The sequence below is a fragment of the Barbus barbus genome (genome assembly GCF_936440315.1).
Source record: "Barbus barbus genome assembly, chromosome: 5".
In the NCBI taxonomy this organism is placed as follows: domain Eukaryota; kingdom Metazoa; phylum Chordata; class Actinopteri; order Cypriniformes; family Cyprinidae; genus Barbus; species Barbus barbus.
Window position 1 is genome coordinate 18,312,303 of NC_136733.1, and position 21,360 is coordinate 18,333,662.

Consider the following 21,360-nt stretch of genomic DNA (forward strand, 5'->3'; position numbering starts at 1 on the left):
AATGCTCTCCTGTGGCCTCATGGGATAGTAAAATGTCCATCAAACACTTCAGAATCTCAGAAATAGTTTACTCTGGTACTTTTTTAGGGCAGTTGTGGGCTAATAGATAGAGAGTTGGACTTGTAACCTGAAGGTTGTGGGTTCGAGTCTCAGGTCCGGTAGGGATTATAGATGGGGGAGTGAATAACCAACACTCTTCACCCTCAATACCATGACTGAGGTGAGACCCTTGAGCAAGGCACCGAACCCCCAACTGCTCCCTGGGCGCTGCAGCATTGGCTGCCCACTGCTCCGGGTGTATGTTCACTACTGTGTGTACACTTGGATGGGTTAAATGCAGACCACAAATTCTGAGTATGGGTCACCATACTTGGCCACACACCACTTCCCCTTTTTTGCACACTGTTTTGTGAATACTGTGAATTTGGACAATTATTATTATTTATTTTTTGCCTAGCCTACTGTATAGTATGCAATTTCATATGCAGCCAATATGCCACACAGCCAAGCTAATCCGAGAATTAGAACTAATGGTTGCATAGGTTGTTTATGGCACAAAGAAAAAAATACTTAAAGGACATTGCTGCCAAAACTCCTTTTTTGGGGGTTTTTAAGAGTTCATACTGTAGATCATGTTTTCCAATACCTTCCTTCTTTACACACATCTGAGTTTGACATCTCAACAACAAGATTAGCAGAACAAAAAAAACACAAAAAATCTCAGACGAAACAAAATTTGGATGGTTTTTATTTGATGCTTTCCAAGACATACAGACAAGACATATTTTCTTTCCAGTGTTTTGACAGTTGCCATTTAGAGTTCCAATTTCATTCGGTAATCTTTGCAGCTCCGGCTCACCCAGAGAGGATGTGCTTGATGAAGGACGCATAGTTAATGCAGCCGTTGGCATCTTCTTGTCCGGTCATCAGACGGTCCACCTCATCTTCTGTCATTTTCTCCCCAAGTGTTGCCAAGACATGACGGAGCTCAGCACCCATCACTGTTCCATTTCCTTCTTTGTCAAAGACTCTCAGACCCTCAACAAAGTCCTCAAATGTCCCCTGGTCCTTGGCTCTCGAGATATGCTGCAGCATGGGCAGGAACGTCTCAAAGTCCAGGTATTTGGTATTCATATCTTCAGCCTTGGGCTTCCCCAGCACAGTCAGGACATCAGCGTTGGTAGGGTTGTAACCCAGAGCCCTCATCACGTCTCCACACTGGGTGTACCTTATCTTCATCTCGCCCGTTGGCGTCTCGTCAAAGAGAGTGAAGGCGTCCCTGAACTCTTCAATCTGGTCAGCGGTAAATTCCAGTGGGACACTTTTCAGGTCCAGCTCGGGCTCTTTGGGGGTCTCTGGAACTGGGGCAGGAGCTGCAGCTTCTTCTTTCTTAGGCTCTGGTTTTTTAGGCTCTGGTTTCTTGGGTTCAACTTTCTTAGGTGCCATAATGCCGAAGCTAAGAGTGGAGATGGGAAGCGCTGGGAAGTGTGTTGTAAAAGCCACTGTTGGGCTTTTATATCGACGTGTCAGAGAATTTGATAAGTCTTATCAGAACTGGAATAGTGACATACTATATAAGGAAATGAACTAGAACAGACTTGGAGTGCTGCTCATACCATGTTGAAATGCTCCTGTCCAGTAGATAAAACTAGACCGACCACCCTGTTACCTCATTGAAATGAACAAATGCAATAAATGTTTAGCTTTATTGTCATTCTGCTACATGTGTGGACATATAGTGGAACGAAATGTCGTGTCTCGCAGGACCACAGTGCTAGATACTAGTTAAACATAAGATAAACATACAACAATGCAAGTATAAGAAAAAAACAAACAAAACAAAACAAAACAGGGGACAGGGAGATTGGAGTTAAGAGCTCTCACAGCCTGGGGAAAAAAGCTGTTGAGCAATCTGACAGAGCGAGCTTTGATACTCCGGTACCTTCTACCTGATGGTAGGAGCTGGAAGAGGTTGTAGGAGGGGTGGGAGGATTGATGTTTTGCCTTCTTGATGCCATGAGACAGATTGGCTCTTGCTGTTTTGAGGGCTGCTTTGTCTCCTGATCTGAATGCTTCATCTCTGGTCTTTAGCAGCCCATGAACCTCTGCTGTCATCCATGGCTTCTGGTTGGCACGTGTGGTAATGGTCTTGGTGACTGTCACATCATCTATGCACTTTTTGATGTAAGCAGTCACAGTTTCAGTGTACTCCTGCAGGTCTGTTTGGTTGTTGTTGTTGACATGTTCCAGTCTGTGTCCTGGAAGCAGTCCTGCAGTGCTGAGGTGGCATTGTCTGGCCATACTGTGATCTGCTTTTGAACCGGTCTGGCGAGTTTGAGAAGTGGTCTGTATGTTGGTATTAGCATAACAGAGATGTGGTCCGAGTACCCGAGGTGGGGGCGGGGTTCAGCTTTGTATGCGTTTTTCTCTGTTGTATAAACGAAGTCCAGTGTGTTGTTTCCCCTTGTTGCAAAGTTCACATGTTGGTAGAACTTTGGTAAAACTGTCTTTAGGTTTGCATGGTTGATGTCACCGGCTATGATGAAAAAGCCGTCAGGGTTATTTGTTTGTTGTTCGCTGATGGCGCTGTACAGTTCACGGAGCGCATCTTTAGCGTTTGCACACGGGGGAATGTAAACCGCGACAATAACAATTGCCGTGAACTCCCGCGGCAGGTAGAACGGTCGTCACGTCACAACCATAAACTCCACCAGCGATGAACATTGTTTTGATATTACCGCAGCATTGTTACACCATTCTTTGTTGATATACACACACAAGCCACCCCCGTGAGTCTTGCCAGACAGTGATGAATCTCTATCCGCTCGGTAGCAGTTTAGCCCATGCAGCTGAATGGCGGAGTCCGGGATGTTGTCGTTTAGCCATGTTTCAGTGAAAACAAACACACAACAATCCCTTGCCTCATGATGTTGATGCTCAGTAGACCGACTGAGTTGAATTAGGTCCAGTTTGTTTACCAGAGAGCGAACATTTGAGAGCATGAGTGTTGGAAGAGCCGGTCTTGTGGGGTTAGCTCTTAGCCTAGCTTGTATACCTCCGCGCTTACTGCGCTTCCGTCCTCTCTCACACTGCTTGCGATGCTGACTTGTGCGGGTAGCATCAGTAGGCGAGCCCGCGGTCTCGAGGTCCGGCTTCAGCAGTAAACAAAGGCCTTGCTTCTCAGTAGCCACCGGCGAGTGTTGGTGTTCGTATGCCTTGCCGATATCCAAAAGACTTTGGTGATCATAGATGTGTTTTGGAGTGATTTCCTTATGAATTAGCGGTAAATTGACACTATTTGGAGACAAACAGATGACATTAAAAGACATAAAAGCACCGTCTTTGGGACCCGGAGTAGCCGCTGCATCTGACCGCGCCGCCATCTCGGATCGGGAAGCCAGTTACAAAGTAGTTTTCTTTTTGTTTTTTTTGGCTTTTTATCAACAGAAAAATTATATTAGCATTTAGAGACCTCAGAGTAACCTAAAAATTTATTTAGTCACATATCTTTATGTGAGAAACAGACCAAGATGTAAGTCATTATTCAATGATATCCCAGACAGCAACATAGTTTTGGCCCACATCTGGTGTGAGATGTGGGCCGGATTTGGGCAGACACGGCTTGCTGTCTGGGATTGTTCACTTCCAGATGATTGATCAATTTGAGTGAACTGAAGTTGAGAACCGGATCAGTTTGACTCATTAATGAATCATTCTGTTCAGTTTTGTTAACTGGATCAACTGAAAAGATCTAAAAAGAATGATTTGTTGAATCAGACAATGCTATTTCCCTCATAACTGTGCCAAGCACAGCCACCGTGTGTAAAGTGTTTTGGGCAATACCAATTTAAAAGCTATCCAAATTTTTTTGAATGGCATGAGAGTGAGTAAATAACACAATTTTCATTTGTTGGTGAACTGTCCTTTTAACATATATGTTTATCCAAAAATGAAATTGTTATAATTTTCTCACACTCATGTTGTTCTAAAAACCTGTTTGACATTTTTTCTTCCATGGAACACAAAAGAAGATATTTTGAAGAATGTTGGTAATATTTTTGGTGACCATTGATGTCCATTGTATGAACAAAAACATTTCTTCTTTTATGTTCATCAGAAAAAAAAAATATGAAAAAGAAAATAATTATTAAGAGTGGAAAAGCTCAAGAACATACAGCAGAACAGAGTTAATAAAAGTGAAAAATGCACCAAGATTTTAGTTACGTGATATTTTTTGGTTCAAGCTCTATGTCAGTCCAAAACATGAAAGAGAAGATGTTCTGAACAACATTCAGACCATTGTGCATTTATGTAATGTGTAGATGCAGTAAATTAAATTGTACTTCTGAAAACCTGAAGCAGAGTTATATGCAAGCCAATAGGAGTTTCCAACTCGTGCCACTCAGAGCTGCTTGTAATTTGCAAGGCAGGTGATAAGGGTGGCTCTATTCTGAGAAGCAGCACATACCAGCACTCTGTCACAGTGATGCTGTTGATAACACAGTCTTTTAAGGTATTTTAAGCACACTTAGCACAAAATAAAGATACCATGGTCTTTGTATGGTAAAGGTTATCTACTGTAGTTAAAAGCAAACTCAAACTAATGTTTTTTTTTTTTTTTCCAAGCAATTTTTTCCAATATTTTTTTCTTCATTAATCAGTTCACAGACTCAAAAGTAAAAAATTCATCATTTTAATTTCTTAAAATGGCAGAAGTGGGTATGATTGTGGACGGCTATAATTAACTCTTTCAAACCAGGGAGGCTATAGAACAAATCATTTTTAAGGTATAAAAGCCTGCCATCTAGTGGCTCAATTGTGAATTTGTGTTCAGAAAATGTACAAGCAATGTCAGTGTAGAGATTACATGAAACAGATACTGATGTTTAATAGACTTTACTACATTTGCCACTAATTTTTCAATACTCCTCAGTATTTAAAGTAACAGCATTTTGGCACTTGCGTTATTGGTCAAGGTCTGTCAGCAAGGGCAGAGAGTCTGTTCACTGATGTCCTACTGTGAAAAAGTGCCACAGCTGGAATGAACATTTATTTATGAGAACACAGCCAGAGGACACGTCTGTAGTGCCCCTCTCTCTCTCTGTCTCTTTTTAATGTGCTCATATTGTGGAATAAGATAAAACAAGAAACACTGTGTTCATAAGTAAATTAGTTATTAATCAGTAATTATTTAATCCATTTCATGTTTTTTCAGGTGAAGGTTTTTTTCAATAGGTGAGGTAAGTTGTTTGAAAACATTTCATATTGTTATTGTATTTGATATTAATTTATACTTTGGTGGTTTTTTTAGAAGCTCACGTTATTTCTGGCTTGAGCTCCAAATATAAAATAATACGATTAAGTCAAAACATTAAAATTCAAAAACAAAAACAGAAAATGTTGGAAAAAATGTTCTGCTCTAAAAAGTCATTCTTATTAAATTACTGCAAAAGTTGTACAGAGAAGATTCACAGTGAAGTACAAATAGAGGCAACAACAAGTGTAAAATATACAGTATATTATATTTCTTCCTTTACTCTTTTCCCTGATCCTCGACTCAGACCCACAAGTTTATTGATGAAAAATTATGGTAAAATAAAATGTTTGGCAGGTTGCTTTTGACATTTTGGATTTAATGGCAGCAGCTTTTTGGATGTTTAGACGTCCCTCTAAAGATCTTGTGTACTGCTCTGCAGGGAGAAAAATTATGTTTATGAAATATGAAGCAGATAGATTTTTAAGTACAAATTGAACAGAACAGATTTGTAAGTCCAAATTGTGGCTTAAAGTGTAACTTTATTTAAAAACCTACTGCATTTGTGTCGCTAGGGAACAGTCTCTCCTTGACAATGGTACAAATGTCTGTGAAAATGTAATCTTCTTCTCGATCAGCATCAACCTGACCAAGCACAGTGAGACAGAATTGTGTTTCACAACATAAAACTTTTTTTTTTTTTAAACAAAGCAGCATTTGTAATCATCCACAGAACAGCCCATGCTGTGAAAACCAACTGAATTCAACAGTTAAGATAAAAAATAAGCAAAGAACAGCATCTTACCCTTACAATAAGTGCTCTCTCCAGGTAGTACTTGGCTATGAGTGTGATATTGTGTTTAAATGTGTCTAGTCTCTTCTCAATAGCGTGAGTATTGTCATCAGGACGGCCCTGCTGGGACGCTCTTTTCTCTAGACGCTGCCGGAGTTGCTGATTGGAGCAGGCAAGCAAGATCACCAAGTCTGGGGAGCCAATCTGAAGGAATACTGTATGAGTGTCATTCATAGCATACAAATATTTTTTTCCCCCAGTAGATTCTGTACTGTATAGACCATCAGAATGCTGAATATCTGACCTGCTCCTCAAAGGTGAACACCTGTGAGATCTCTCTGGGGAATCCATCCACAATGAATCCTTTAGCATCCTGCTTTTTGATAAACTGATGTTTCAGCTCTTCAATAGTTGTCTCCTGAAGAATCCCATGCCAGAAAAGCACTAGGGTGACTAAAGTACACTACTTAGATGTTTGGGGCATTTATTTGTTCAAAAATACAGTACAAAAACTTCACTGTCACACAGTCCTTATATGCAGATTTGGTGCGCAATGTGTTGAAAACATTTGTGCTGCTTAAAGAGTTCACACAAAAATTTAGTGGGAATGTACTTACCATCAGGCCATCCGAGATGTGTGTGTTTCTTTATGGGAACAGATTTGGAGAGAGATTTTGTAGCATTACATCAATTGCTCACCAGTGGATCTTCTGCAGTGAATGGGTCCAAACAGCTGATAAAAACATCACAATAATCCACAAGTAATCCACACGACTCCAGTCCATCAGTTAATGCCGTGTGAAATGAAAAGCAGCATGTTTGTAATAAACAAATTCATCATAAAGATATCTTCCATCATCAATGTTTTAACTTCCAACCGTTGCTTCCAGCTAAAATATAATAAAAATAAAAATAAAATTCTATCCATAACATATAGTCACTGCAGAGGATCCATTGGTCAGCAAGTGATGCAATTAAAAATTTCTCAAAATCTGCTACAATGAAGAAACAAACAACATTTTTGGGTGAACTACTCCATATATATATATATGGACTACTCAACTACTAATTTTATTTTTATACATAATAAGAAAATATATGTTTAATTTTAAAACAATTATTTAAGAAAAAAAACATACTGACGCAAAACCTTTATGTTATTTTAGTAATTAAGCAGCTGTAAATACACCATCCCCCGGTTTCACAGACCAGATTTAAACCTAATCCCAGACTAAATCTGAGCTGTTTCAACTGAAAGAAATTTGCTCTGACTGATCTTAAAATATATCAGTGCCTTTATTTAGTCTCAAAATGCACCATCAGTTTTTTCTAAGGCATGTTTATAAAAATGACTTCAATGTCCTAACTGAACTATGGCCTAATCCTGGTTTAAACCCTGTCTATGAAACCAGGCCCATATCTGTGAAATTCACACATTTGGTGGTCAAACTGCCAAACCTGAGGTGCCAGTTCTCCATTGGCAATAATCTGAGCAATCAGCTCCCATTTCCTGTCACTGGGGGCATGATGCAACAACTGGTTCCTTAAAATTTCCCCCACGGACACATGCTCGTAATCATAGTGATGTGCAAGTTTAGCTGTCTGAGTGCCCCTCCCACTGCCCGGTCCACCTGGAAAATATTACAGCAAATCCCACTTTACACAATAACACAATAGAAATGCTAACTTCAGATTAATTAAGGTCAAGGTCTACTGAATTGCATTTCATCCAGCTCAAAGAGTTGGAATTCAGAATTAGATGAATTCAGATGATTGAAATAGACTGAAAATGACAAGCTGACAGTGATGACCACTCACCTATAATGAATATGATGTGTGGTCGTGGTTTTGATGGGTCAAAGACATCATATTCCTGTATGAGTCCTGAGGACTCCGTCATGTCTGAGTCACTTTCTATGGAGAACTGGGCCTGGATTGGTGGCAGCCTGTCATATCGACGGTAAGGTCCGGGGCCTGGACCAGGACCACTGTCTGTGAAAGAAAACGGATTACATTCACTGTTTTATTACCTCAGATGCACTCTTAATTCACTCATTTGATAGAAGCCCACACAAATCTGTGGTTAGACTTTCATTATTGAGATATTTAGGTATTTAAAACACTTGAACTATGTTTAACCTTCCTAAATTTCTTTGCAATGCTCTTTATTTTTCATTTTCACAGCTGTCCTTCCCACCCTAAATTATGGTTCCTTCGCTGCTGGCTTTTTATCTAGAAAATTTTTTCCCCTAGTATACATTTTGTTGCTTACTAAGATAATGTGCCTTCAAATTGGCTGAATTACCGAGTTTACATGGGGCTTTCTTTCCCTGTGCCGGGGTGATTGGTGGTAGAGGTTTTCGATCAGGTGTAATGAAAGTGTCCCAGGCCACACATTCAGGACCCCCGAGGTCTCGTGTTTTCTGCAGGCAACTCTCCAAGAATACCAAAGGGTCCTCGGGCCTGTGGTACATCAGCCCTGTTAACATGCTCTGTGAGATACATACAGAATTCATTTAGTTTTGTTATATGAAATGCTTATAGTTGAGTGTTTCTGAAATACAACTCTGTATTTCAGGATGTAGAGTTACAGTGCATCTATTTGTGTAAACAACTTCTTTCACCACTATATGTTCATCCAAATTTTGTACATCACTGACAATTGTGACAAAAGATTTTTCTTCCTTACCTTAAAGCAAGGAATATAAGAACATATTTTGTTTATTAGCCAAACAAAGCTAAACAATTTCTGAATGGTAAGACAGGGAGATAAAAAAAATCAATAACATCCAGGGGAGAAAATAATAATTGCAAATTGTTGTTCTATTCATCCCACACATGTTAGCAGTTCATACTCCGGGCCATTCAGAGGTACATGGAATGGAAAATCCGAGCTCTAAATAATCAGCTGTTTGCTTCTTTTGATGCAAATAAAACTGCTTGAGAATTTACATCTCAATCCTCACGGGTATCAAAGAGCTAAAGACATATTCAGCCCCTGAATAAAGCAACAGTGTCCGAACAGAAACAAAACAAAAGGCTGAATTTGCTAGAGGTATCAGTTTAATAACAGACCACAGCATTTTTAAGGACTAATGCAGTATCGATATGGAGAACACTGTTAAAAAAACAAAAACAAAACAGCATATGCTGGTTAGGTATGTTTTGAAGCATGGTAGCTGGTTTAAGCTGGTCCTTAGTTGGGCATGAGCTGGTTTAAGATGGTCCTGAGCTGGTTATGACCTGGTCCTGAACAGGAGCAAGTTGCTTAGGACCAGCACGTGATCAGCTTAAACCAGCTCATGAGTCATGACCAACTAAGGACCAGCTCAAACCAGCTGCCATGCTTCAAAACATACCTAACCAGGGAAAGAACATCAAAAAACAATGTTAAAAGTAGTAACCTGCTATTATTATTGCTGAAAGTGAATGTGTTTAGCTTGACTCGAAGATGGTAAATAACATTTTAGATGTTATAAAAATCTATTAATTCAAAGTTACTTTAATTAATTAATTGTGTCATATTTAGTACTCCAAGGTCTCCAAAACTTTCTATATGCTTTCTGTCATCTGACTGACAGTTTATACCTTTTTATAAAAGGCAAGTGCGACAGCAAGTAAAAGGCCTTTTAGTATAACAAAAAAAAAAAAAAAAAAATGTTTTTGCTATGCTATGTCTTTTTGCTATGAAATCTATAAACTGATTTTTATAATTATATCATTTTATAATGACACTAAAGAGCTCAATTTTCTCCTACTATGGGATAGCTGATATACTTGCTATATGACAGTTTAAATAATAGTTATGCACAGAAATGTAGTTCACCCAATATTCCTTACATGCGGTCGCACACTGTAAAAAATTATTGTGATTTTAACGGTAAAAGACTGTAAAAATGCCACAGTAAAAACCTGTTAAATGATTAACAGTGAGTTTTCTTACTATATACGGTGAATAAATAATTGTTTTCGAGAAAGTAGCCTCAGAGTCGACACTCATAGACTGTGTCTGAAACCACACCCTACACCCTCATTCACTAGTTCCTACATTAGTTCACTATACAGGTCCTTCTCAAAAAATTAGCATATTGTGATAAAGTTAATTATTTTCTGTAATGTACTGATAAACATTAGACTTTCATATATTTTAGATTCATTACAACACAACTGAAGTAGTTTAAGCCTTTTATTGTTTTAATATTGATGATTTTGGCATACAACTCATGAAAACCCAAAATTCCTATCTCAAAAAAATTAGCATATTCCATCCGACCAATAAAAGAATGGCCATTATGTTCATTTATGCACTCAATACTTGGTCGGGAATCCTTTTGCAGAAATGACTGCTTCAATGCGGCGTGGCATGGAGGCAATCAGCCTGTGGCACTGCTGAGGTGTTATGGAGGCCCAGGATGCTTCGATAGCGGCCTTAAACTCATCCAGAGTGTTGGGTCTTGCGTCTCTCAACTTTCTCTTCACAATATCCCACAGATTCTCTATGGGGTTCAGGTCAGGAGAGTTGGCAGGCCAGTTGAGCACAGTAATACCATGGTCAGTAAACCATTTACCAGTGGTTTTGGCACTGTGAGCAGGTGCCAGGTCGTGCTGAAAAATGAAATCTTCATCTCCATAAAGCTTTTCAGCAGATGGAAGCATGAAGTGCTCCAAAATCTCCTGATAGCTAGCTGCATTGACCCTGCCCTTGATAAAACACAGTGGACCAACACCAGCATCACTGACTGTGGGTACTTGACACTGGACTTCAGGCATTTTGGCATTTCCCTCTCCCCAGTCTTCCTCCAGACTCTGGCACCTTGACTTCCGAATGACATGCAAAATTTGCTTTCATCCGAAAAAAGTACTTTGGACCACTGAGCAACAGTCCAGTGCTGCTTCTCTGTAGCCCAGGTCAGGCGCTTCTGCCGCTGTTTCTGGTTCAAAAGTGGCTTGACCTGGGGAATGCGGCACCTGTAGCCCATTTCCTGCACACGCCTGTACACGGTGGCTCTGGATGTTTCTACTCCAGACTCAGTCCACTGCTTCCGCAGGTCCCCCAAGGTCTGGAATCGGTCCTTCTCCACAATCTTCCTCAGGGTCCGGTCACCTCTTCTCGTTGTGCTGCGTTTTCTGCCACACTTTTTCCTTCCCACAGACTTCCCACTGAGGTGCCTTGATACAGCACTCTGGGAACAGCCTATTCGTTCAGAAATTTCTTTCTGTGTCTTACCCTCTTGCTTGAGGGTGTCAATGATGGCCTTCTGGACAGCAGTCAGGTCGGCAGTCTTACCCATGATTGCGGTTTTGAGTAATGAACCAGGCTGGGAGTTTTTAAAAGCCTCAGGAATCTTTTGCAGGTGTTTAGAGTTAATTAGTTGATTCAGATGATTAGGTTAATAGCTCGTTTAGAGAACCTTTTAATGATATGCTAATTTTTTGAGATAGGAATTTGGGGTTTTCATGAGCTGTATGCCAAAATCATCAATATTAAAACAATAAAAGGCTTGAACTACTTCAGTTGTGTTGTAATGAATCTAAAATATATGAAAGTCTAATGTTTATCAGTACATTACAGAAAATAATGAACTTTATCACAATATGCTAATTTTTTGAGAAGGACCTGTATAGTCCACTAGACAGAGTGATTGAGAACATATGAGTGAATTCAGACACTGATGAACACCTGCTGTTAACAAACACAATCACTGAAGAAAAGAACAAGAAACAAGACTACAACTGACATACAGCCACAGCCTAAATGAAATCAACTGAAATAAAACAGCAGAGGATGTTTAAAGAACTCCACAAACAGCATCACCAGCTCCACTTATTACTAACCAGACTGACTTCATTTCTGTCATATGTCTACAAATTAACAGAGGTTTATATTTTATTTCAAATGTTTTGTTTGACCTCACCATTTTGGTGATTGGTGTTTGCTTTAGTTATGCTCTGGACCCTTGACTCTTTAATGTTAGTTTCTCTTCAACTGTTAAAGCTGTGTTTATGACGTATATTTATTATGACAAAAAAAGCCAAAAGAAATAATTACGAAGTTTTAATTAACTGCTGATGGTCATCACTGGATAATGACCTGATTCAGTAATCTTAGTGTCAAATAATATGGGTGGCTTGTAATTAATTTCATGTTACTTATGGTAGTATTATTATACAAGAAAAGATGACGAACTATTATGACGGAACATTTTATGCACAAAATATTAAAAGCTAAAGCATCATTTAGACACACAGACATCTAGAATCAGCACATGAACCTCAACAATGGTGACTATTAATAATAATAAAAAACAATTCATGCCGCAAAGCATGCTGGGTGTCAGTACAAAACTACCAGCATGCATTGCAGCATGAATAAATTATGCAGCTGACGGTTCTTACCATTTTCTTTATTTGCTTTTATTTTGGTGTTGTTTTGGTTGTGACTTTTCAGTAAACTGTTTTGTGATGTTCAGAGTTTAATCGATTTTTGTATTTGTTATAATTAGCTTATCATTTTTGATTGTCACCAGTTTGGAGATTCATACGCTGATTGTTGATGTCTCTGTGTGTTTATGTACTGCTGTAGTTCAATACATATATTTGTGCATATTGTGCTTAGAGATGTTTCACATCATTTGATTGCTGTGTGGTGCAATTGAAGACTATTAACATATCACATTTTAAATAAAAAATTAAACACTGAGTAAGATCAGTGAACTAGACTAGATCGCAATGGTTCCCACAACATCAGCATCATCTGAGTCTAGACTTACCTATGTTTATTAAGCACAGTCTTCGAAGCAAGAAAATGCTTTAAAAACTGAACTTAATAAACACAGTTAATTAAAGCACGCTAATAAAAACCAACTCTACAAAGGCAAGGTTCAAGAGCCCAACTAAAACAACCACCGATCGCCAATATGGTGACTTCAAATGAAAGCACAACAACTAAAAGAGCTTTTGTACACATATGACAGAAATAAAGTCAAAGTGTTTTGTAATAAGAAGCTGGTGATGCTGTTTGTGGAGTTGTTTAATCACTCTCTTCTGAGATCTTGAGAGATTTAATGTGCTTTATTTCAGTTGATTTAATCTTTGGCTTTGGCTGTAAGTTTTGTTTCTCTGCTCTTGTTTCTCGTTCCTTCGGTGATTCTACTTGATAACAGCAGGTGTTCATCACTAAAGCTCAATCCTCATTTAATTAGTCACTTCATTCTCTCATTAACTTCAGTGTTACTTCAACACTCTGTAGTGTGGACATATAAGTGCTCTTTAAAACCGAGGATTTTGCTGTGGGATTAAAGGGGTTAAATGTGTGAGATTAAAAAAAATAATACACAAATGTAATTTTAACAGAAATACACCGTGAATTAAAAAAACAGTAGATTACTGGCAACTACAGCTGCTGGTATTTCACTGTAAAATAAAATAAAAAGAAAACAGCAAAATACTGTAAAACCTAACAGTTAACTTCCTGTTGTGTTTTGTGGGTCACCATTGTGCTGTAGAGCAGAGCCTGTGTTTAAGTCAAGGACGGACAGAGAGACGCTGATGTTATGACGCATGTTGCTTTATTTAAAGACAGTAACTGTGTAGTTATTGATGCAGTGAGAGTCTCGTCATTAGTTTTAGTCACATGTATGTGTGCTGCTGTTATCTGCAAGAGATTTGAGTTGAACTGATGCTTTTAATGACTGCGTAAATCAGTAGGTTTTTCTTCATGTACTTAAGCAAAATAGTTTTTAATATTGTTATGCTCATTTTACTTAAACATTATGCATATTAGTTTATAAACAAATGGCAGTTGGACAATTTAAGTGCAGTTGGTTTCTGCAAATAAAATGAGTTAACTGAAAAGTTTGTATATTAACATTGTATCAATTAATGAAATACGGTTTTTCACTGTAAATTGAAACACTTCTTTAAATCCTAAAATGTTGCTACTGTATTTTTCATGGTAAAATTCTGGCAACCACAGCTGCCGGTATTTTACCGTACATTTAACAGATTTTTTTTCTTACAGTGCAGTAGGAGGAGTTTAAGAGATGTTCTGGATGTCTAGAGGTATGCACACAAACCTAAACCTGCGTGTTTGCATTCCTCAGCGAACTGCGTGTTCGGGCACATGCGAGAATATTATTGTTTCAGTCCTTCTCTCCCTCTCGCACTCCAGTGCCCACATTTCCAACAATGAGTCACATAAAGTAAATACGAAGCGCATTGCTTGTTGCCTTGGTGACAGTCAAAGTGTTGATGTGCTGAAACTTGTGTTTACAACCTTCACCATTTATGTCCTGCCTGAGGAGATGTCATGCACACGGTGATGACCTACAATATCGAGCTTTCTCATATATAGGATCAATTTGGAGATGGAAAGCCTGTCAGAAGTGTGTTCTGTGATCCTCTGTGGACACAGTATTTTGTATGCAACTACATATCTCCCACACAAGCACAAGCACTTGTTGACACAGTCTGAGGAGAATCTTCCCTCTTGCTGACAAGCTTAAGACCCTCCGCTTTGCCATTACAGCAACCTACTTAAAAAAATCACCATAGAGACACCTTGAAGTATCTCATTTACCATGTAATTGTGCATGCTAAATAGACACAGGCTTTTGATTAATTCATGCTATCATCTCACATCTGATGTACAGCTCTAGTAGCCCCCCATAGATTCTTCATATAAAAATGGATGACAGTAGAAACAGCCATCATTTACCCTGAACAACTCTGAGAAGAAGAACTGGAAGGTGCATAATATGAAGGCATATATATGCTCACCTTGAAAGTACACTACATAATCAGATTTCAGAGTGGCAGATGTTTCCAGATGTATTGTGCTCTAATTGACGTTGCTATATTAATATTAAAATGTATGAAAAGGCTTCTCGTGGAGGTGATTCTTACCTCAAAAAGGTGTGGGATCTGTCGTTTGGAGAGGTAATCCTTCGCGTCGTTTGTGTTCATTCTTATCGGTTATCCAGAGCAGCGTTTGTAAGTCAGTAAAGCAGCAGCTGTGTCTATCTGCTCATCTGTTGCGTTTCCCCCTCAGAGCAGCTGTGCTGTCTTGCACCATCGCATTGGCTTGTTCTCTACTCTACTGCTTTGACGCCAGTGACCTCCGGCGACGGTTCTATTCACCACTTACAGTCACGCGCATGAATGCTGAGCTCAAAGTGACCCTTAGTAACCTGTAGTCGCGAGTAATAGGCCAATCTGCTAGTAGCCTATTAAGTATCCTTGGTATCAATACAATGCATGACATAAAAGCGATTTATTAGATACGGTTTTGTATATTTATTTTATCTCGATTTTATATTGATTTTTTTTGTAAACAAAATACTGTTTTGTGATGTAATTGTAAGTAAATATTTAATCAAGTGAAAAATAAGGATACTGACAAAGCATCAAAAGTGAGGTGTTTTTCAATGTCACTATACATAAATTAATATTTGCACGAATAAGTAAATACATAAATAATTAAATACTCCGTTCCCACCACGTTTCAAAGTGGTAGATTAGTACTTACAAATGGTAGTACATTAAAGATTACAAATTACATTGTAGCTAGTAACGTAATCTGTTGGTTTACACACATGGATGAGATCATGTATTTTGAATGTTTTTTTAATAGCTTTTAGATTACATTTCACCTCACTTGTAAGAAAATGTTTCCAATGTTTCCATTCTCTTGTTATCAACATCATGAAGTGCATTAAACATTAGCCTATATGCCAGGGTTTCCCAAACTGAGGTTCCTTAAATAACTGCAGGGGGTTGCTGAGGTGATAAAAAGCTAATAATGAATTAAATCATAAACATTACAAATTAAACTAATTGTGTGGCCTCTCAATTTTCCATGCAATTAGTCACCTGTGCAGTTCCATAAAACTTGAAGACTTTCCAAAAGTATATAAGCAGCAGGATTTTTATAAAAAGTAAATTCAAAATAGACAAATTTAGAAAAAAAAAGAAGACGAATTAGGACGCATACCTCTAATTAGTAACTACCCAGTATTGATCATTCATGACTTCATTCCTTCATTTTTACGTAAATTGGGGCCAAATTGTCCTAGGCTGCTTTGTTCCTTGTTTTAGTTAAATCACTGCCAAAATTTAGACATACTAAATTAAACAGTTAAGATGAATTAGTTCAGAACAATGTGGCCACAAATGAATAAATTGTGAGGCCAACAAATTATTAAGATGATTTTTTTTTCTGCATGTCATGTGGCTCCTTACAAAAATGACGATTGTTCTCAAACAAGTTTTAAATGAAAATAATCCCACTTCAAACTGATTGAGCCAATATTGTTGTGTCTGCACAAACAAACAGGTTTTTGCGTGAAATTAAATGCCCTCTCAAACTTTTGAAATCTGACTTGTGGTCACAGAATATTTAAACCTCAATCTGTATATATTTATACTAAAAGAAAATATAGCCTTGATTTAAGACAAGTTCAAGCCAACCTTAAATGGAGAGTTCACACAAAAATCGCTCACCCTCAAGGTAAACCAAACCTGTATGGGATATTTCGAAGAATTCTGAAACCAGAAACTGTTTGGTTACTCATTTAAATGGTCTTCTTTTGTGTTCAGCAGAATAAATCATTTTGGTTACACTTTATTTTAAGGTGTCCTTGTTACAGTGTAATTATACATTTAAGTACTGAGTAATATTAATTAACTACATGTACTTACTCTAGTTAGAGTTAGGATTAGGTTTGTTTTAGGGTTATTTGCATGCAATTATGAATAATTAATTGTTATTATAATAGAAATTACATGTAACGTGTAACAAGGACACCTTAAAATAAAGTGTTACCAGTAATTCATACAGGTTTGAAACAACTTGAGAGTGACTAAAAGACGACAAAATTTTCATTTTTAGGGTGAACTGTCCCTTTAAGTGTTTTTATTATTATTATTTTTTTAGACTTTTTGAAGGAGATCCCATATTCATAAAATCTGAATTTGAAAAAAAAAAAGAAATTCTATCATCCTCACTGAAAAATAATATTAAAGAGAAACTAAAATCATACTAAAACATCACTTTTATTCCAACGAAACAAAAAGCCATGTTAAACAGTACACCTTGAAATGAGTCTATCCACTTTTCACAGCCTAACAATTATACACTTTTTAATGCTAAAGATGGATTTAGCCTTTCTTACGTCTTCTGAAAGAAGTCTGTTACTATTAGTATTAATTATATTACTTAGCAGAATTAGACAACCACATGAACTGATCCATGAGCCATTCAACTTCAGTGGCATGTCAAATACAATTGCTCCCATCTGCTGAGTATCAGTTAATTCCTATTCAGTGTGTGCTGAAACACACTTTCCACTTGAGTTAAATGAACACGCACCTGTTTGGAGATTATGTGCTGCCGTTGTTTGTCACACCGATCTATATTGTGTTGTGTGACAATAGTTAGTAATATTATCCTTGGAAAGCATTATGTTAATCGTTTTCCATGATGTTGCTTTGCTTGAAATCTGCACAAACACTTTTGTGAAAGAACAATTGTTGGAACATACAAACAAGTGAGTGTTTCCATTCCCTCTGAATCACATCTGTTGGCTTTGGATTCACCTCAGGGTGACTGTAAAATATGAAACAATTCAACATGATATAATCCTGCTAATTAAAATAAACCTATATTACACCCCCCTAACCCCAGCATTGGAAGATCTCTTAAAATGTGCAGCCAGAGAGTCAGAGTTTGCAGAAGACTTTGTGGAAGTCACACCAGAAGTGCCACAATCTCTAGCTTGATCCCTCAGAGGTTTTGGACTTATAATTTAAGTCTGTTTCATCATTTTCATCAGAAGGAAAAGAAACCCGTTGTTCATCCATGCGTTTAGATTGCACCCTCTGAATAAGGCTAAAGAAGTCTTCATCTGGGTCTGGTGCTGGTGGCAAAGAGCACCTCTGATCATTGATTCTGGAGGACTGGAGGGGGAGAGAAGTGAGAAAGTTCACAACATGCAAACAGAGGACGTCTGAGTAACGTAAGTGTAAATCACATTTGTACATCTCACATCTGATATCAAATTTCAATTGCTATTGTGTTACCTGATAATTTATGAGCATGTTGAAAAACTCGTCACTAGGTTCCGGTGCACTACATGCCTCGCACAAGTGTCCCACATTGTTCTGTGCTATCCTGATGCCCAAACGGTCCCCTATACTGGCTCTCTGGTCGTCCAGTCTGCGGCTCTGGGAACTGGCTATCAGGTCAAAGAACTCCTCTGTCTGGGTGAGGGAGATGAGGGAGGAGGCTCCAGACAGTAAAGGGGACTGGGGCATGGAGGACTGGGGCCCAGACGAGGCCTCTTGGGCCTGGACATTGGGCTGTTGAGGGTGCTGGCAGCGCCGGTTCTCCATGCCGCTGCTTCTGGGGTCTCTGAGTACAGTGAAAGGGCAGACCTCATTAGAGGTGACTGGGACTTACCCTTAAAAAGAATAAAGAGCAAAAGATTAAACACTCTTGCAATGATTTATGAAATCCTTGATTTTGAATCACGTTGAAGCATGACAACTTGAAACTGAATGTTAGTATAACAATTTCATTAACAATGTTTTTTTGTTTCCAGAATGATACAAACATGAACTAAAAACTACATTTAGATCATCAAACATGACAACATGTTTAAACATGACAACTTTTATTAAAGAAGACTTACTTCTGTGAGTCTGAAAAGTTAGGTGTGAAATATATCTGGGATAATAACTTATTTTAGAGTTAGCATGATGCATAAACTGGAGACCAGAAAAGTTTGAATGAGTTAACAATTTTTAATTAAAGTTCAAATTTGGTGTTAGAAGTAGCACAAACAAATAACATTAAATAATCTTTATTCTAATAAAGAAAAACAGCTTTTAATAAATATAAAATGTAACATCACATAAAACATTTGAGATATTTTACTAGATATGCAATATTTAAGAATGACATATTTTACATATGACAAAGTTTTAAAATGACTTACAGTTTTATCCTTTTCAAAAAAATCCCAAAGCAATAAAATTCACAAAGGCGCTCTCTATAGGGACTTCATCTGAAAACAGCCATACACTAATTGCCACAGCCTCTGGCACTAAATGATTTTCTTGGCAGACATGACAAGCAGACCTTTCTCTACCAAGATTGAAACGTACATGTTACTGAACGGCTAGCAAATTTTAAAAACATTAAAAAAAGAAAATAAATACAAGAAAAAATGACTTATATTCCAGCAAAATGAGGATGACTTCCCTATCTTCCACACCCAGGTTTCCTGTGTGCTGGGCTGACTGTTTTTCGAGGGGGAGAGGGAGAGAAATGAGAGTGAGGGGGGAGCGATAGAGAGAAATGGGGCGCAGTTGCCCCTCTCCGCTTACATCATGGTTGCTATAGGAACTGGAAATCGGCTTCCAAATCTCGCTCCCGTTGTTCACTCCAACACAGACATATACACACCAACAAAAACACACACTGTCTGGTGCACACACATACACACACACTGGCTTGCATTCCTGCATTGTTGAGTTCCATTCATTGCCTCCTGGGGGATCAGTTGCCTCTCTCTTTCCACAGTCAGGAAAACTAGAGCACAATTATACGAGGATACAGTGGCCAAGATTACTGATGTATCTGTCATTTTCATGTCTTTGTTTCAAGGAATGCTGAGCTACTGTCAGCAGAGCGCGAGGAGGAGGGGGTTGCTTGGAAGCTACCATAAGGAGGAGGCAATAACCAATGATTCTGGGATAAACCAAAGCAACATAATGTTGCCTGGGGCCCTTCGTCTGAAATGAATGGATGAATGCCACTCCATTTAGAATTCCCCAGGGGGAATAGAGCAGTCTTTCTTGGGATTCCCTCCAGTCCAACTCCATGTGCTAGCCAGCAGGCAGCTACGAGAACAGGTCCTGTTCATCAGTGCTCTCCACTACTTTCTAATAAAGTTCCATACATTACATGTGCAGTAGCAGGCAGTTCATTGACAGATTATATATATATATTAGAGAGAGAGAGAGAGAGAGAGAGAGTCTGAAATAGTCCACTGTAAAAAAAGAAAAAAATTGAGCCAACTTAAAATTTTAAGGCAACCAGCTTCAGCAGATTTTTCAGTTTTCTCAATTTGTTGTTTTAAGTTTATACAAAAAAAAATGTATAATCTCCTACAAAAATAAATTGAGAGAACTGAACAATCTGAAAGATCTGCTTTGGGATTTATATATGCCTATTTATGCATCACCAGCATATCTTACATGTTCACAACAGAGTGTATGTTTATCTATTGGCAGTAGCAAGTCCATACAGTGTGCATAGCACATCTAGTCAACCAAGACTAAAATACACCTGGCAAAATTTGATTTATTTACTTATTTACCCAGGCAGGTCCCGTTGAGATACAATATCTCTTCTACCAGGGAGTCCTGGTCAGGATAGGAAGCAAAGGACAAAGTTACAAAGACAAACATATCATCGCACAATGAACAAACACAAAATGCAATAAAAAAAAAAAAAAAAAAAAAAAATTCTAATCAGTTATTAAAACATGTACACTGTTCTATATAAACAGACTTTAAAATATTTTTAAATATAGTGGGAGATGGTACAAATTCCTTATGTAATGTACCTTGAAGCTCGTTCTATACATGAGCATAATTAGAAAAAGCAGATCTACCTATCTCTGTGTGAAAAATAGGCCATCTAAACGTTTTTTAAAAAGGCTATCGATATGACAGCTGTAAATCATCTTATCATCGAGCCAGATACCAAGATATTTATAAGATGCAACCCTTTCAAGCTGTATACCATTTAAAGTTTTAATCTTAAAATAATTTAAAGTGCCCCTATTATGGATTTTTTTAAATGACCTTTCATGCAGTGTGAAACACAAGTTTTATCGTTTAAAAGTAAAGTTTTAAATCTGAAAGTACATCATGTCTAAATTTATTGTCTCTCCAAAAGAAAGAGTCGACTCTGAATCATTGAAACGAGTCGTTTTTAAAACGAATCCCAAGTTTCATGTTGACATCAACATGTACACAAAGCAGCACTGCACTCACAAACACTGCATTGGACCAATCACTACAGATTAGCATCACGCAAAGGAGGGGTTTGGAAAAATTAATTGTTGAGCAAATCGTTTGGGAGTCGTTGAGCAAATAGGGTAAACATAAATACATATTATAAGAAAATGAAAGTGTTTTTTGACCTTCCATGCATGTGAATCTGTTCTTGGGGACTCCCAAAACCACTTTTCTTAATGATAATCTGGATAATCTGTAAAAATCATGTTTTTTTTTTTTTTAGCAT

At 38.0% G+C, this 21,360-nt stretch overlaps 3 protein-coding genes across 4 annotated transcripts; all 3 read right to left on the minus strand.

Moving 5' to 3' along the window:
• Positions 1 to 727: 727 nt before the first annotated feature.
• On the minus strand, positions 728 to 1,769 carry cmlc1 (cardiac myosin light chain-1). Its single transcript, XM_079415999.1, has one exon. It carries the CDS (start codon positions 1,444 to 1,446, stop codon positions 856 to 858), a length of 591 nt encoding a protein of 196 aa, XP_079272125.1. The 5' UTR covers positions 1,447 to 1,769; the 3' UTR covers positions 728 to 855.
• A 2,895-nt stretch (positions 1,770 to 4,664) lies between these two features.
• LOC306869621 (adenylate kinase isoenzyme 5-like) lies at positions 4,665 to 15,211 on the minus strand. Of its 2 annotated transcripts, none has more exons than XM_079416428.1 (8): positions 14,952 to 15,211; positions 8,353 to 8,539; positions 7,866 to 8,039; positions 7,506 to 7,678; positions 6,352 to 6,465; positions 6,060 to 6,251; positions 5,813 to 5,899; positions 4,665 to 5,690 (listed from the first exon to the last, which is right to left on the minus strand). In XM_079416428.1, the coding sequence occupies exons 1-8, from the start codon at positions 15,009 to 15,011 to the stop codon at positions 5,670 to 5,672; spliced, it is 1,008 nt and encodes a 335-aa protein (XP_079272554.1). In that variant the 5' UTR covers positions 15,012 to 15,211; the 3' UTR covers positions 4,665 to 5,669. The 2 variants fall into 2 exon arrangements, with proteins under 2 accessions (XP_079272554.1, XP_079272555.1); XM_079416429.1 differs by having other exon boundaries at positions 8,362 to 8,539; positions 14,952 to 15,160.
• A 1,870-nt stretch (positions 15,212 to 17,081) lies between these two features.
• On the minus strand, positions 17,082 to 18,499 carry gpsm1a (G protein signaling modulator 1a). Its single transcript, XM_079415921.1, has 2 exons — positions 18,126 to 18,499; positions 17,082 to 18,002 (listed from the first exon to the last, which is right to left on the minus strand). The coding sequence occupies exons 1-2, from the start codon at positions 18,435 to 18,437 to the stop codon at positions 17,817 to 17,819; spliced, it is 498 nt and encodes a 165-aa protein (XP_079272047.1). The 5' UTR covers positions 18,438 to 18,499; the 3' UTR covers positions 17,082 to 17,816.
• Between the last annotated feature and the right edge of the window lie 2,861 nt (positions 18,500 to 21,360).

Coding starts and splice junctions, on each gene's coding strand:
- cmlc1 (XM_079415999.1), bottom strand. CDS start 1,446: ATGGCACCTAAGAAAGTTGAACCCAAGAAACCAGAGCCTAAAAAACCA.
- LOC306869621 (XM_079416428.1), bottom strand. CDS start 15,011: ATGAACACAAACGACGCGAAGGATTACCTCTCCAAACGACAGATCCCA. Junction 6,252..6,351: donor TGTTCACCTTTGAGGAGCAG/GTCAGATATTCA, acceptor GTATTCCTTCAG/ATTGGCTCCCCAGACTTGGT. Junction 5,691..5,812: donor TCCCTAGCGACACAAATGCA/GTAGGTTTTTAA, acceptor TTCTCCCTGCAG/AGCAGTACACAAGATCTTTA.
- gpsm1a (XM_079415921.1), bottom strand. CDS start 18,437: ATGGAGAACCGGCGCTGCCAGCACCCTCAACAGCCCAATGTCCAGGCC. Junction 18,003..18,125: donor ACATGCTCATAAATTATCAG/GTAACACAATAG, acceptor CTCCCCCTCCAG/TCCTCCAGAATCAATGATCA.